This window comes from Bos indicus, chromosome 9 (genome assembly GCF_029378745.1).
Source record: "Bos indicus isolate NIAB-ARS_2022 breed Sahiwal x Tharparkar chromosome 9, NIAB-ARS_B.indTharparkar_mat_pri_1.0, whole genome shotgun sequence".
In the NCBI taxonomy this organism is placed as follows: domain Eukaryota; kingdom Metazoa; phylum Chordata; class Mammalia; order Artiodactyla; family Bovidae; genus Bos; species Bos indicus.
In genome coordinates, this window is record NC_091768.1 from 24,270,404 (window position 1) to 24,286,669 (window position 16,266).

Here is a 16,266-nt window from a genome sequence, read left to right on the forward strand (position 1 = left end):
AAAGGGTCTGCTTGGGTCTTCCTCTTACTAATGACAAAAGGTTTTCTGAGACCCTGTCTCTACTGTGATTTGTAGAAACTTTGTGGGGATTTTGAGCTGATTAGAGAATTCATTTAGAGAAAATTATTTGGTATCAATTAACCCTTTAATCCAGAGAAGGCAATGGCACCCCACTCCAGTACTCTTGCCTGGAAAATCCCATGGATGGAGGAGCCTGGTAGGCTGCAGACCATGGGGTCGCTAAGAGTCGGAAACGACTGAGCGACTTCACTTTCACTTTTCACTTTCATGCATTGGAGAAGGAAATGGCAACCCACTCCAGTGTTCTTGCCTGGAGAATCCCAGGGACGGCGGAGCCTGGTGGGTGGCTGTCTATGGGGTCGCACAGAGTCAGACACGACTGAAGCGACTTAGCAGTAGCAGCAGCAGCAGCAACCCTTTAATCCTAGAATTCTTTTTAGTATTGGATAGCTGTACTTTTGGAGAAGGGAATGGCAGTCCACTCCAGTGTTCTTGCCTGGAGAATTCCAGGGATGAAGAAGCCTGGCGGGCTACAGTTCGTGGGGTCGCAAAGAGTCAGACACGACTCAGTGACTAACACATGCAGCTGTACTTTATAGGAATGATACAGTTTTTGTAAGGCTTTCTGTATTTTGGTTTTGTGTGTATAAAACATAAATGTCAGTTTAATGACTTGCTACAAAATAGGAAGCTATGTAACCATCTTATAGGTCAAGAATTGAAACATTATCAGCATTCCTGAACTCCTTAAGTCATAACCCCTTCATTTCCATCTGTAAGAGAGTATTACCCGAAATTTTATAATTACTTTCTCATTATCCTTTATAGTTTTATAAGTTAACCATTCTATAACCAATATATTCTATTTATTTTCCTTTTGAACTAAATATAAATAGCATACTAATAGAAATACTATGAGGAAAGATTCAGTTAGCTAATTCATGCAAAAGAGGTAACTTTTTAAAATTTATGACTCAGGTTTCAGTTTATAAGTTGAAATATGTCACTTTATATTCAAATAAATTGAGATTTTAAAATAGTTTGGGTGTATAAGACAAATTACAAAGATCCTAGTCTCTTTGAAAACTGTGTTAAAGTTGCTTCAGTTGTGTCTGACTCTCTGTGACCCTATGGACTGTAGCCTGCCAGGCTTCTCTGTCCGTGGGATTCTCCAGGCAAGAATACTGAAGTGGATTGCTATGCTCTACTCCAGGGGATCTTCCCGACCCAGGGATTGAACCTGTGGCTCCTATATCACACGCAGATTCTTTACCTTTGAGCCACTGCCACCTGGGGAAGTCCCTTTGAAGACTACTGCTGCTGCTAAGTCGCTTCAGTCGTGTCCGAGTCTGTGCGACCCCATAGACGGCCGCCCACCAGGCTCCCCCGTCCCTGGGATTCTCCAGGCAAGAACACTGGATGGGTTGCCATTTCCTTCTCCAATGCATGAAAGTGAAAAGTGAGTGAAATCACTCAGTCGTGTCCGACTCCTCGCGACCCCATGGACTGCAGCCTACCAGGCTCCCCCGTCCCTGGGATTTTCCAGGCAAGAGTACTGGAGTGGGGTGCCATTGCCTTTTACTTGCTAATTGGGGAGCATTCTTGTATACAACAAAAACTGGCCATTTCACACGACAGTGCCCTCTGCTGTCATCAGTGCAGATTGCATTCAGTTCAGTTGCTCAGTTGTGCTCAACTCTTTGAGACCCCATGGACTGCATGCAGCACACCAGGCTTCCTTGTCCATCACCAACTCCCGGAGCTTACTCAAACTCATGTCCATTGAGTCGGTGATGCCATCCAACCATCTCATCCTCTGTCGTCCCCTTCTCCTCCTGCCTTTGGTCTTTCCCAGCATCAGAGTCTTTTCCAAGGAGTCAGTTCTTCGCATCAGGTGGCCAAAGTATTGGAGTTTCAGCTTCAGCATCAGTCCTTCCCATGAATATTCAGGACTGATTTCCTTTAGGATGGATTGGTTTGATCTCCTTGCAGTCCAAGGGACTCACAAGTGTCTTCCTCAACACCACAGGTCAAAAGCATGAATTCTTCAATGCTCAGCTTTCTTTATGGTCCAACTCTCACATTCATACATTACTACTGGAAAAACCATAGCTTTGACTATATAGACCTAATTGCAGATTCTATCAGGAAGCTACATTTTCATTCTATGAGGAGGAAGCAGTTATATTGGCTTTATGGACGATATGAGACTAAATAGAAAATGTGTGTGAAAGGATTAAATGCTTTTCTCACTTTACCCTGAAATAAAGGTACTTATGAAATATATCATTTAAACATATAATTATATGATATATAAGTATAAAGTATATATTTAGATATAATGTAATATATCTAAAGAATCCTAAGCTATATGTAAATATACATTATTACACTTAAAAATCCTCTACATAAAAGTAAGTGAAAATTAAAACTTTATAGATGTACTCTGGACAAAATGTACCCTCTAACACAGAATGGTGTGCTCATCTTTAAGCATTTATTAGACTTTTCCTTCATCTTTTATACTCATTGCTGATCTGTGTTTGGGTGGAGTTAGGGTTTAGGACAAAAGGCAAAATCACAGAAAAAATAATTAAAGATTACTTAGTCCTTTAATACTACTAATTTACCTTTCTATGTTTTTCTGTAAATGAAGTGTCATATGTCCTAGAACCTCATAAAATACTGAGTTTTTTTGATTATGAGAAGTCTCAGGGTACTACCCTCATCAGATATATTCAGTATCATAAACTGATACAGTCACTTTTCCGTGAAGACATATTCATTTGTGGATCAATGACTTGGCTTGTATAGATCCTCATATTAAGCTGCATTCAGTAGAGTCATTCATTAAACATATATTTAGCACACATTTATGCTAGCTCGGGAAGCAACAGTTAGAACTAGACATGGAACAACAGACTGGTTCCAAATACGAAAAGGAGTACGTCAAGGCTGTATATTGTCACCCTGCTTATTGAACTTATATGCAGAGTATATCATGAGAAACGCTGGGCTGGAAGAAACACAAGCTGGAATCAAGATTGCTGGGAGAAATATCAATAACCTCAGATGTGCAGATAACACCACCCTTACGGCAGAAAGTGAAGAGGAACTAAAAAGCCTCTTGATAAAAATGAAAGAGGAGAGTGAAAAAGTTGGCCTAAAGCTCAACATTCAGAAAATGAAGATCATGGCATCTGGTCCCATCACTTCATGGGAAATAGATGGGTAAACAGTGGAAACAGTGTCAGACTTTATTTTTTGGGGCTCCAAATCACTGCAGATGGTGATTGCAGGCAAGAAATTAAAAAACGCTTACTCCTGGAAAGGAAAGTTATGACCAACCTAGATAGCATTCAAAAGCAGAGACATTACTTTGCCAACAAAGGTCCATCTAGTCAAGGCTATGGTTTTTCCAGTAGTCATGTATGGATGTGAGAGTTGGACTGTGAAGAAAGCTGAGCGCCAAAGAATTGATGCTTTTGAACTGTAGTGTTGGAGAAGACTCTTGAGAGTCTCTTGGACTGCAAGGAGATCCAACCAGTCCATTCTAAAGGAGATCAGTCCTGGGTGTTCTTTGGAAGGACTGATGCAAAGAACTTTGCAGTACTTTGGCCACCTCATGCGAAGAGTTGACTCATTGGAAAAGACTCTGATGCTGGGAGGGATTGGGGGCAGGAGGAGAAGGGGACGACAGAGGATGCGATGGCTGGATGGCATCACCGACTCAATGGACATGAGTTTGAGTGAACTCCGGGAGTTGGTGATGGACAGGGAGGCCTGGCGTGCTGCAATTCATGGGGTCGCAAAGAGTCGGACACGACTGAGTGACTGAACCGAACTGAACTGACTGATGCTAGCTCAGCATTGCCATTCAAGAAAGTTGTGTGTCTTGGTTTTTCACTTAGTATTTTTAGTAATACAGTTTTATTACATTTTATAAAATCCTTGGTTCACAACTTATAAGAAGTTTTAAAAACATAGAAACTGATCCTTCACAGTAGAAGTGTGAAAAACACTCTGCTAGACTATTCAGCTCTTTTAAATGTACGCACTCAATACAAGGGTTCTTAAAGGTAAAGCCTAATAGAAAGGCTTGTATAACTGAAGTACATCACTAAGCACTAGTTACAAGGTAGTGATAAACCAATATAAATTACTCTAGCTGATCTCCCACCTAACTGTACCATTGTTCTGTCGCATATTTTCTATAACAAACTGGAAACTATTTCTGGAGATGAGAGATACTTTTTTTTTGAGACATATTTTTAATATGAATATTCCTGATAAGTGAGTGCATTACCCCACTCCCTGCCCTGAAACCCTTTAAGCACCAGCTGATAATACATGTAATGAATTAATATGTCAGAAACACTCAGGTCTACATAACATATATAGACTCTCAAACTGAATTGCCTTCAGTTGAGTCATCATTTTCTGTAAAACTTGCTTAGAGAAAATGGCTTTTAAAAAACATTTTCTAAAGTTGGTAACTTAAAAATTGTCATTCCACAGTGCTCAAAAACTAGTCATTCAAACATTATGTTTCTCTTTAGTGACAAAATTGATGAGGAAATAAAAAGGTAGAACCATGATAAAATCATCTGCTTCTAACTTTTAAATTTGTCTTGATTAAATGAAACACAAATTAAGAAAATATGTATTTGGATATTAGTTTTCTATTGCAGCCATAACAAATCACCACAAATTTATTGGCTTATAACAGCACGTGTTCATCTCACAGATATATAGGTTGGAGTCTGGCTGGGCTGAACTGCGTTCTCTAAACCTGGTCACGCAAGGCCCAAGTCAGTAGGTTGACCGGACTGAGCTCTAAGGACTCGGGGGAGCGTGCACTTCCAGGCTCATCCTGGTTACAGCTGGCAGAATCCAGTCCCATGCACTTGTAAGACTGAGGTCTCTGTTCTTCCATCAGCATGCCAGCCAGGGGTTAGTCTTCGCTCTTGGAAGATGCCTGTATTCCTTCTCATGTTTTCCATGTGACCCCCTTCAGCAGCGGTGGGTTAAGTTCCTTTCATACTTTAAATCTTTCTCACTTTTCCCTCTGCTGCATCTCTCTGACTCCAGCTGGAGAAAGTTTTCTGCTTTTAAGAGCTCACTGGTTAGAATGAGCCCACTCAGATAATCTGGGATAATGCCTCTGTTTTGAGATACACACACACACACACACACATAACCTTAATTAGATCTGCACAGTCCCTTTTATCATGTAAAGTAACATATGCACAGCTTCCTGGGATTAGGGCCTGGATGTCTTTGTGGGACCATTCTGTCTCCATCACAAGGGCTTGTCATAGAGAATATAGTTGCCAGCTTTTTTTTTTTTGCTAACTTTTATATTCCTATTTGATCACCAATTAAAATTGGTAACTTTGTTACTCTAAGTTACCTTTGTGAACTGCATCTTTTTAAACTTGTTTAGATATACCAAATTGGTAAAGGTTCATTGATACAAAAATTACTTAATGTGTTGTTATATTATAGTTTCTTAGATTGGTTTCAAGCTCAAGATTCTAGAGTGTGCTTTAGGAGGTACTTAGAACACTCATTCCTTGATTCCCCTTGTCTTATGCCCTATCATTCAACAAAAGGAAGGGGGTGTGAGAGGGAAGGGGAAAGGAAGGAAAATCTCTCAGAAATATCCTAGAAAATAGAAAATTACAAACTCAAACTGCTTGAGTTTTCAGCATCAACTTTTGGCAGTCAGAAACATGTCAACAGTTTAATTCAGTTTTTGCTACTTAATTTGGTATAAGAGAGAAATTGGAATTGTGCTTTTGGTTTGAATTTACAGTCAGCTCTCTGTATCTGTGGGTTCCAAATTCAAGATTTCAACCAAGGATTGAAAATACTCTGGAAAAAAATTCCAGAAAATTTCAAAAAGCAAAACTTGAATTTGCCATGTGCTTGCAACTACTGATGTTCCTTTTACACTGAATTAGGTATAAGTAATCTGATAGAAAAGTGAAAGTGAAGTCGCTCAGTCGTGTCCGACTCTTTGCAACCCCATGGACGGTAGCCTACCAGGCTCTGCCGTCTATGGGATTTTCCAGGCAAGAATACTGGAGTGGGCTGCCATTTCCTTCTCCAGGGGCTCTTCGCAAACCAGGGATCAAACCTGGGTCTCCTGCATTGCAGACAAACGCTTTACTGTCTGAGCCACCAGGGAAGCCCTGGTGGGTAATCTAGAGGGATTTAAACTATATGGGAGGATGTGTACAGGTTATATAAAAATACTACACCAATTTATGTAAGGAAATTAAGCATCTGAGGATTTGGTATCTGTGAGGGATCCTGGCACCAGTTGTGGAATGGACAAAGACTCCCTGCACCATAGTATAATGTAACTTCACCAATTTTTAACATTTTGCTGTTCTGTTTTTCACCTCTTATGTGTGTGTGTATATGTATGTTTTATATATATACACACACATATATATGTAAAATAATTTTTTATGAGAAATTTGAGAGTAAGTTGCAAACATCTTACCCTTTTACTCCTTTATACACACACACACACACACACATATAAATATATATTCTTCTTTTAAGAACTAGTTGTTCAGTTGCTCAGTTGTGTCTGACTCTTTGCGACCCCATGGATTGCAGCATGCCAGGCTTCCCTGTCCATCACCAACTCCCGGAGTTTGCTCAAACTCATGTCCATTGAGTTAGTGTTGCCATTCAGCCATCTCATCCTCTGTCTTCCCCTTCTCCTCCTGCCCTCAGTCTTTCCCAGCATCAGGGTCTTTTCCAATGAGTCGGCTTTTCACATCAGGTGGCCAAAGGATTGGAGCTTCAGCTTCAGCATCAGTCCTTCCAATGAATATTCACGGCTGATTTCCTTTAGGGCTGACTGGTTGTCTCCTTGCAGTCCAAAGGACTCTCAAGACTCTTCTCCAGCACCATAGTTCAAAAGCATCAATTCTTCAGCGCTCAGCCGTTTTTATGGTCCAACTCTCACATCCATACATAACCACTGGAAAAACCATAGCTTTGACCAGATGGACCTTTGTCAGCAAGAGTCCATATAGTAACTGACTATACTGTAATGAAGAACTAGAGTGTTCTTTATATAACCACAGCACACAGTTGTCAAATGCAAGAAATTTAACATTGATGCCATACTTCATCTAATATACTATCCATATTGTAATTGTGTCAGTTTGGCAGTGATGTCCTTTATAGCACTCCTGACATTCCCTCTACTGCAGGGTCGTGCACTGCACTTAGTTGGCAGAGCTCTTCATGTTCAGAACTGAGATAATGCTTATAAGCCACTAAGTTCGTGTGATAACATCAATAGAAAGTAACACAGATAATGATACTTTAAAAATGTTTATTGTGCTTTCTATTGTAAAAGGATATTTTGTGCATTCTGGGGAATATGAATCACCTGAGGATTTTGTTGAAATGCAGTTCTGATTTCATCTCAGGGGTGAAGCCTGAGTTGATGCTGATATTACTGGTTCACAGACCACTCAATGAATAGCAACGTTCTAGATTACTTTGTGTGTTGGTCATTCAGTCGTGTCCAACTCTTTGTGATCCCATGGACTATAGCCCGCCAGGCTCCTCTGTCCATGGGATTCTCCAGGCAAGAATGCTGGAGTGGGTAGCCATTCCCCTCTCCAGGAGATCTTTCCGACCCAGGGATCAAACCTGGGTCTCCCACACTGCAGGCATATTCTTTACCATATGAGCCACCAGGGAAGATTGTTTTGAAAATACTTACTTTGAACATATTGTAAATATTATAATAATAAAATATACCTTACTGTATATTAAATTTTAAGAATATAGAGTTAGCTATAGCATAAAAATTAAAGTTGCAGCCAAAGGTAATTAGCAGTAGCACTGCAGTGTGCTTTCTTCATATCTTTTTAAAATAGACATAATTTTCTATTTTTAAAAAATTAGGATCATATGACCTATATTTTATATTTAATGACAGTGTTCCCATATCACTTGTGTACTTGAAAAATATGAATTTAAAATTTTTTAAAATATCCCATCAGTTTGGATGTACTAAAATATCCTCTTTTGGCTGTTTCTAATTTTCCTCTATCATGATTAATGCTGTGATAACTGCCTTATATGTAAGGCTTTGTCATTTTGGATTATTTTCTTTGATTTATTCTATAAATCCTAACACTTACTAAGTATTTCAGGTACTTAGTCAAAGAATGTGAACATGTTTGAAAGTTTGGATACATAGTGCCAAGTTACCCTCCAGGAAAGATTCTGCTAGTTTATGCTACGACCAGCAGTATATGAGTGTCTATTGGAGAGCATCCTTTTTACAATAAGTATTACTCTTTTAAAAGCTCTCTTCTAACTTTGATAATCAAAAATTAAATTTTATTTTGTGTTTTTTAAAGTTTTGGTGAGGCATAAATTTTCATATATTCATTGATGTGTATCTGTGTGAATTGTGTGCATTTTCTTTTTGTTTTTCTTTGGAGTATCTTAAGATTTTGCTGTTTATACACTGGATGAAAAACACATTTTTATTCCGTCATCTCCCTAGAGGAATAAAATTCTCAATTATGCAATTTAGAGCCTGTTATTTAATTTGTTTTCAATCTTGAACATTGATTTTATGAATATAAATAACTCTCAGCCAAAGGTATTAGCATTTCCAGCTGCTACCTTTTAGTTCAAAGTATATCACAAAGAAAGGGAGCTGTAAACAGGCTTGTCCCAAGGGAGCTACTGTACATAGCCCTTTTCTTAAAATACTAACCTAATAAGTCAAACATGAAATACAACATAATATTCATACTTGCACAAATGTGCACACAAACACACACACACCCCCTAACCACCACATCCCAGAGTCATTAAAAAGCAAACTCCATTTTTGCTGTGGCAGTGCCTGTATTCTGAATATGAGATGTCCAGCTCAGGAAGCAGTCACATTTCCTGTGCATGTTGCTTTTTCTGTAGTTATCACTGTTTTATGTGAAAAGTCTTACTTCAGAGCCTGTGGTATCAAGAACATCCCCTTCTCTGAGCATGCTAGGATTACAACTGAATACTAAAATCAGACTTTATATTCCCCAAACATTCTCCTGCCTGTTGCTCTCTCACTGTACCACCACCGTCACACACAAATGCGCACATGCACAAATAGAAAAAAACTTCATTCAACCACATACTTCTTACTCAAGCGGTCTCTTTACATAAAGTACATGGAGCCTCATGAGACCAATCAGCTAAGAGCAGGAAATCAGAAAGGTGAGATAAGGGGAGGATCTTTGAGATCTTTCCCTCTCTTTTCTGTAATTTGCCTGTGATGTGATAGACAACAGGAGGAAGAAAATGCCAGGAAGGTACGCACAAAAATAAATAAGTGTCTGTGTTCAAGGCATGATTCTAAAAAGTATTGTTTGCGGTCAGAGATGTTGCTGCTTATGTACCGTATTTCTCACGTCACTACAGTTTGCTTTGTTGTATTTGGTTTGTTCTTAATGTCATGTAAACGACCAGCAATTTCTGACCCTAAAAGTTTATTTAAATCAATGATTCCGGACTTTAAATTTATGATATCATGTGATTTAATTTTATAACAGGACTGCTGTCTTTAAAATTTTAAATATTTATGCTTTTACTTATATTGCACAATATTCCTTAAGTTAGTCTTAGGTATATGTCTATTTCTATGTTTTTAAAAAAAAATCAACTTGGAATCTTCCACTTCAGTCATATCTATAACGGAACACAGTATTATTTCTACCTTTATTTGGAAATTAAGAATTGTATATAGTTTGTAGTCTCCGTTAACAGATATTGAGGAAAGATAGTGTATCATTCAGAGAAGGCGATGGCATCCCACTCCAGTACTCTTGCCTGGAAAATCCCATGGATGGAGGAGCCTGGTGGGCTGCAGTCCATGGGGTCGCGAAGAGTGGGATAAGACTGAGCGACTTCACTTTCACTTTTCACTTTCATGCATTGGAGAAGGAAATGGCAACCCACTCCAGTGTTCTTGCCTGGAGAATCCCAGGGACGGGGGAGCCTGGTGGACTGCTGTCTATGGGGTCGCACAGAGTCAGACACGACTGAAGTGACTTAGTAGCAGCAGCAGCAGTGTATCATTATTTGCTGGGCTTCCAGTGCAAGTATAGCTCTTTTACATTTCAATACTTTAGGGATTGAATGACTTTAGTCCAGCAAAAAACTTTATAATGCCATTCTAGCAGAAACACTGCTATTATTTGTAGTGACTTACCTGTTAAGGCAACCAACTTGATAATAATGAAAGCTAGTACACAGAGAATGTAATACGTGTACTGTGAGGCTATAAAATACATAGTTTTTATATACCAAATAAAAGTATAAATAATACTGTGTTCTATAGATGTGGCAGAGGCAGAAAATTTCACACTTTTTTTTTTTTTTTTTTGATGTGGACCATTTTTAAAGTCTTTATTGAATTGGTTACAATATTGCTTTTGTTTTATATTTTGATTTCTTGGCCAGGAGGCATGTTAGAATCTTAGCTCCCTAATGAGGGATCAAAGCCACATACCCTGCACTGAAAGGTGAAGTCTTAACCACTGAACTGCCAGGGAAGTCCCACACTGATTTTTTTTAAAATATATGTATAAGCAAGTTCCTCTAGGATTAACAGAATTGTGGTGTATATATGTCCTAAGTAACTTTCATATATTAACTCATTTATTGTAGTACTCATAGAAATTCTAAGGCATAAATACTATCTTTATATCTATTTGCTGGACAAGCATACAGAGGCCCAGGGATGTTAAATAATCTACTCTTGCTCCTCTTTATAACATTGAGTCTTTGGTCTCTGCTGTGTTTTACAAGGTGTAAAATGCAGCCGGTCTAGTGGTCAGGCCTGGTAGTCTGGCTTAAGTTATATTCTTCCCCAGTGCAGTTATCTATTTGTTTCTCATTTCTTTGCCATTTAGTTCATGAAAAGTACCTTTCTTTAATAATAAACATTTTTAACACTTAAAAAAAATAACTTTTAGGAAAAAGTTTCCTATTTTAATACAATTTGGTAATTGTTTTTCTTGAATAAGTTTGTTCAAAGTCCTGAAACTTATAGCTCAACTTATCAGAAATTAGTAGCACAATGAACAGTCTTTTCAGGTATCAACATTGACTTTGCAACACCTGTCAAAAGATACTCTCTTCCAAGTTATGGTTAGTTTTTCCTGATGTATCCATACCACAACACCAGGTATATCCAGGTTAGATTAATTTCCTTATCACCCCTCTCAGTGGGTGTCACAGGAGATTTTCAACCTTGCCAACGATAATGACACTAACAGTCAGAGGATACTTACAGTTCTACTTGTCAAAATTCTAAGAGAGTTAATATGGTTTAATGAGTCTGCTATAGGGCTTCAGAATCTTAAGATTTGGGTCTTCCAGTTTTCTACATAGATTAATAGATTATCACTTGCAGGAAACTACATTATACGTGGTGCCAGATAACTGCATCTAAACTAGCAGGAATTCGTGTATAATCCTGTAAGGGCTCTTAGGAAGAAGTTTCTAATTTTGGATACATCTTGTTGATGGGACATTTTCTTCATAAATTCTGATTATCACCATTGAAAATTTTATATTTAAACTTGAACTTTTAGATTAATAAAGAGTCTTGTGAAGGGTTATCATCTAAATGTCCCATATTTCTCTCATTGTTAAACTACTTTGTGTTCGTCACTAATAAAATTTTTGGTCTTATTTTCTAATGTAATATGCACTTCAGTTCACAAGTACACCCTAGGCATGACGTATAAAGAATGGATGTCAGAGTTTGATGACAACAGGTATTTATACAAGGACAGCCTCAGGATTTGTTAGCGTTCTTTACAAGTGATACCTCACCTTATAAAACGTGGCAAAAGGAAAACAACCAGTATAAAGATGATGTTATTCTTCAGGAGAAGTGAAGTCGCTCAGTCGTGTCCGACTCTTTGCGACCATGGACTATAGCCTACCAAGCTCCTCTGTCCATGGGATTTTCCAGGCAAGAGTACTGGAGTGTATTGCCATTTCCTTCTCCAGGGGATCTTCCTGACCCAGGGATCAAACCCGGGTCTCCCACATTATGGGCAGATGCTTAACCATCTGAGCCAACAGGGAAGTGGCTTTAGAAGGCATTCTTTACAAGCAATTCCAAATATATATATGTTTTATACATAATAACTTTTGTTGTCATAAGTTCATCTGCATTAGCCCAACATCTAGGACTTTAACCAGCTTTTATGTTCAGATGATTTTAAGTGAATTTTTTCCTGACATAGTCCTTCTTTGTATTGTAGACATAGCTCTGAGCCATCAATGTCAGTTCCAGGGCATAATTAGGAATTGTGACAATTTTATCTGTGAAAAGCTTTTTAGGATTTTCAACATTAATAATATTATTTCCCAGTTATTAGACATTACTGTAATTTCTACTTTCTTTTGACCTTGATTTCTGTTTAACGAAGCTGTTCTTCCCTCACAATCTGGGGCTAGTTCAGATTCTTAAGACACTTGGTTCCTTCTTCCTCCCATTTGAAAATTATTTATTGAAAACTACTACTTTCATGGCTGTTTGCTTCTAAAAACAGTGGTCCATAATTGAGGCAGATTGTCCCTCATAGGAATTCACAGCTGCCAAGGAGAACGTCCTCTTTCCCAGTGGGTTAGTAAATAGGCTTTTGTGAGAATTCTCTATTGGAATATTTCTCTTGATTAAAGGATCAGAGACTGAGAGTCTGTTGTTCTTGGTGCTGAAAGAACCAACCACCTGCAGCTGGGCATTGAACACTTGGGAAATGCACAACTAACTTAGTCTTCATTTTTGTAATGAGTAGCTTGAAAGCAATAATTTTTCTTAAAAAATTAAAATTCAGACATGACCTTTAAACCAAATTAGATTTTAATAGTGAATGCATAGAGGCATGCAGTCAAAATACTGATAGGCTGCATTCCCCAAACACTGTGGCTTTATGCAGCCTATTAATAACAGCATACACATAAATGATAAATGGTAAATGATTGCTGTGCCTACTAGTCTCCTTGTTTATTCCCTTTTATTGTTCCACTTGATTAATCATCCTGTACATAAAAGTCCCAATATTTGGGGAAAATGAATCCCTGCTGTAGGAAATCATCCCTCTCAAGTCCAACCCAAGCCACTGTCAGCTTTCTTACTAGCATCCCCGCTTCCACTCTCCCCTAGTTACCTATTGTATGTAGTGGGAGGTTTAGAGCATGCGTGGGGAAGCTAACTTGCTTGGATTTAAAATTCTGTCCCTGCTATAGCTGCATGGCCTTGGGTGTGCTATTTATTTCATCTGTTGCCTCTGTTTCCGTCTGCAAAATGAGCATATTACTATACCTCCAGGGTTGTTCCGAGGATGTTAACATAGAGTTCCTTAAATAGTTCGTGTGCTATTAAATGCTAAATAGGCAACTCTTACAAAATAAATCAGATACTACTCCTTTGGATGGTCTCCTCCTAAAGAGCCTCACACTTAAAAAATAAAATCTGACCTCCTATCCAAGTGCCTATAAGCTCGCTCTGATCTCATCCCCCATTTCTGTTCGCTGTATTCCTGCTACATAAGCCTGGTCCCCAGAGATACTAAGCAGTTCTGCTTCAAGGCCTTTGCACTTGTAATTCCCTCTTCCTGGAATTCCCTTCCAGAATTTTGCATTGCTCACTCACTTGGGTAGTTGCTCAAAAATTCAGAGGCCTTTTCCATATAAGATGGCACACACCCAACACATGTATCCTCATACTCTAGTCCCTTGCCCCGTTTTCTTTGTAGCATGTAGCACCACTGACATTATATTGTTGTTCAGTGTCTTTCTCTCCTAACAGGAATGTAAACTGAGCAGATTTTATTTTGGTTATTCCTGTAGTCCTGCATCGAGACCACCTGGCATTGATAGAGCTTAGTAAATACTTGTGGGAAGAGTGGAGCTAAAAAACAAGTCCCAAGTTAGAAAACAGTATTTTTACCCTAAGGACTAATGACTTGAACTTATTATAATTTTTTTTTTATAGTATGCACCTAACATTTTCTACTCCCATATATTCACTTTAATCCAGGTTTTCTCATTAGGCTACCACTCACTTTAGATTGGGTTTTCAGAATAAACGTCAAGATTAGATTCATATATGCAAAGTAAAAGATAACACAAGATTGGTGACCTTGTTTTCAGACAGAAGCACTAAATGCCATGTAGTAAATTGAATTCTATACTTAGCCAGGTTTTTTGAACATTATTTTGAATGACACAGCTACCTATAAAGACCTATGAGATTTCAGGTCAGATTATGAATAGGTAGTACTTTGTGACTAAAGCATACATACTTTCAATTAGTTTTTTTTTTCTTTTTTTTTTTTTGCAGGTTAATGACTACACAGAGTGAGATCAGATTTGTCCACAAGGAGATGGGCATAATACCAAGCTGGGGCGGTGCCACCCGGCTGGTTGAGATCATCGGCGGTAGACAAGCTCTCAAAGTATTAAGTGGGGCCCTTAAGCTGGATTCAGAAAAAGCATTAAATATAGGAATGGTGGACGACATCTTGCCGTCTTCAGATGAAACCGAATGTCTCAAAGAAGCACAAGAGTGGCTACAGCAGTTTATCAAAGGGCCACCAGAAGTAATCAGAGCTTTGAAAAAATCTGTTTCTTCATGCAAAGAGCTTTGTTTAGAGGAGGCATTACAGAGAGAGAGAGATATTCTAGGAACAGTTTGGGGTGGACCAGCAAATTTAGAGGCTGTTGCTAGGAAGGGAAAGTTTAATAAATAATTTTTAAAAATACATCAGATCAGATCAGATCAGATCAGTCGCTCAGTTGTGTCCGACTCTTTGAGACCCTGTGAATTGCAGCACGCCAGGCCTCCCTGTCCATCACCAACTCCTGGAGTTCACTGAGACTCACGCCCATCGAGTCAGTGATGCCATCCAGCCATCTCATCCTCTGTTGTCCCCTTCTCCTCCTGCCCCCAATCCCTCCCAGCATCAGAGTCTTTTCCAGTGAGTCAACGCGCAAGTTAAAACCCCAATGATTAATATGGATAAAAGTTGAATGATACCAAATATGAATATCAAAACTACTTAGAAGGTAGTATTAGTATTTGTAGTATAACAGCTGTTTGACTACTTGAACTCAGTTGGCCTAGTTTTCAGTTTATTCAGGTAGTTGCTAAGTAATTCTGAACCTCTAACTAAAATACACAACACTTTGGGCTTAAACATAATCATTAATTCCCAGATTCCCATGATAGTTATTAGGCTATACCCAAAGACTAGTTTTTGAAAGGAAAAACTACACAAAACCTATTCCTGGTGTTCTTTCTCAAAAAGTCTTTGTCTTGTCTTAACCTGGAAATAACTTACAAAAATAACGTAATGAAGCTAAGAGAACAAAATTGTAAAGGGGTCAGGGGACAGGAAGATACGCAAAGTTATGATTCGTCCTTTTCTTCCCCTCCATGCAGCTGCATTAAAGAAGTCATGGACTGGCCCTTCTTTTAAGGATGCTCCTCACCCCACCCTTCTACGTATTTGGACCTTATTTGATGTTTCAAATAATTACTAATTTCTATTTTTGGTTATCTATGAAACAATGATGGCCACCATACAAAAAGTCTGTTGATTCTACAAAATTGGCCAGTTGATTTGTATGCACCAGAATTTCCAAGCTAGCAATTACTATAGTTTATGTAGTAATCAAATTTTCTTTGATCAGAGACTCATGAAGCACTGTGTTACACATGAATCAGATTTCTTTTTTTCCTAAGAAGTAGCCATCTTCTTTTATAACTAGCTATATTTAAAAGTAAATTTAATAATAATGGATGACAAACTTTTATGATCTTAGTAATACAGACTTAAAAAAAAAATCTAAGTCAATTAAGTCCTAATCTAAGAGGTAAAAGGTGATTTTATTAATGCCAGTTTATACTTGCCATTGTAACATTCAATTCACATTTGATAAATTGTATTAAAGACAACTTGCATATGCTTCATCAACATGATCCTGCTGTTTTGATTTAGGAAAATACAGAAGATAAACTCATGTTACTTTTTTGCAGAATCAAATTCTGGATTACCAAGTTAACCCAACATTTCCAACCTTGCTGTAGATTCTACATTTTGTGTTGAGTGAGTTTGTGTCTACTAATGCTATTTAGAAATAAACCTATCATTTAATTCATGTAAGTGCTAGCCA

General features: G+C 38.3%; 1 protein-coding gene across 1 annotated transcript in view; it reads left to right on the top strand.

Moving 5' to 3' along the window:
• The window catches only part of ECHDC1 (ethylmalonyl-CoA decarboxylase 1), a 53,182-nt gene extending 37,119 nt beyond the window's left edge, over window positions 1-16,063 (top strand). The window contains exon 6 of the mRNA XM_070795820.1: window positions 14,432-16,063. Within this exon, the coding sequence (XP_070651921.1) occupies window positions 14,432-14,840 (409 nt within the window). The 3' untranslated portion in view covers window positions 14,841-16,063. The remainder of the gene's footprint in view (window positions 1-14,431) is intronic.
• Window positions 16,064-16,266: the final 203 nt, after the last annotated feature.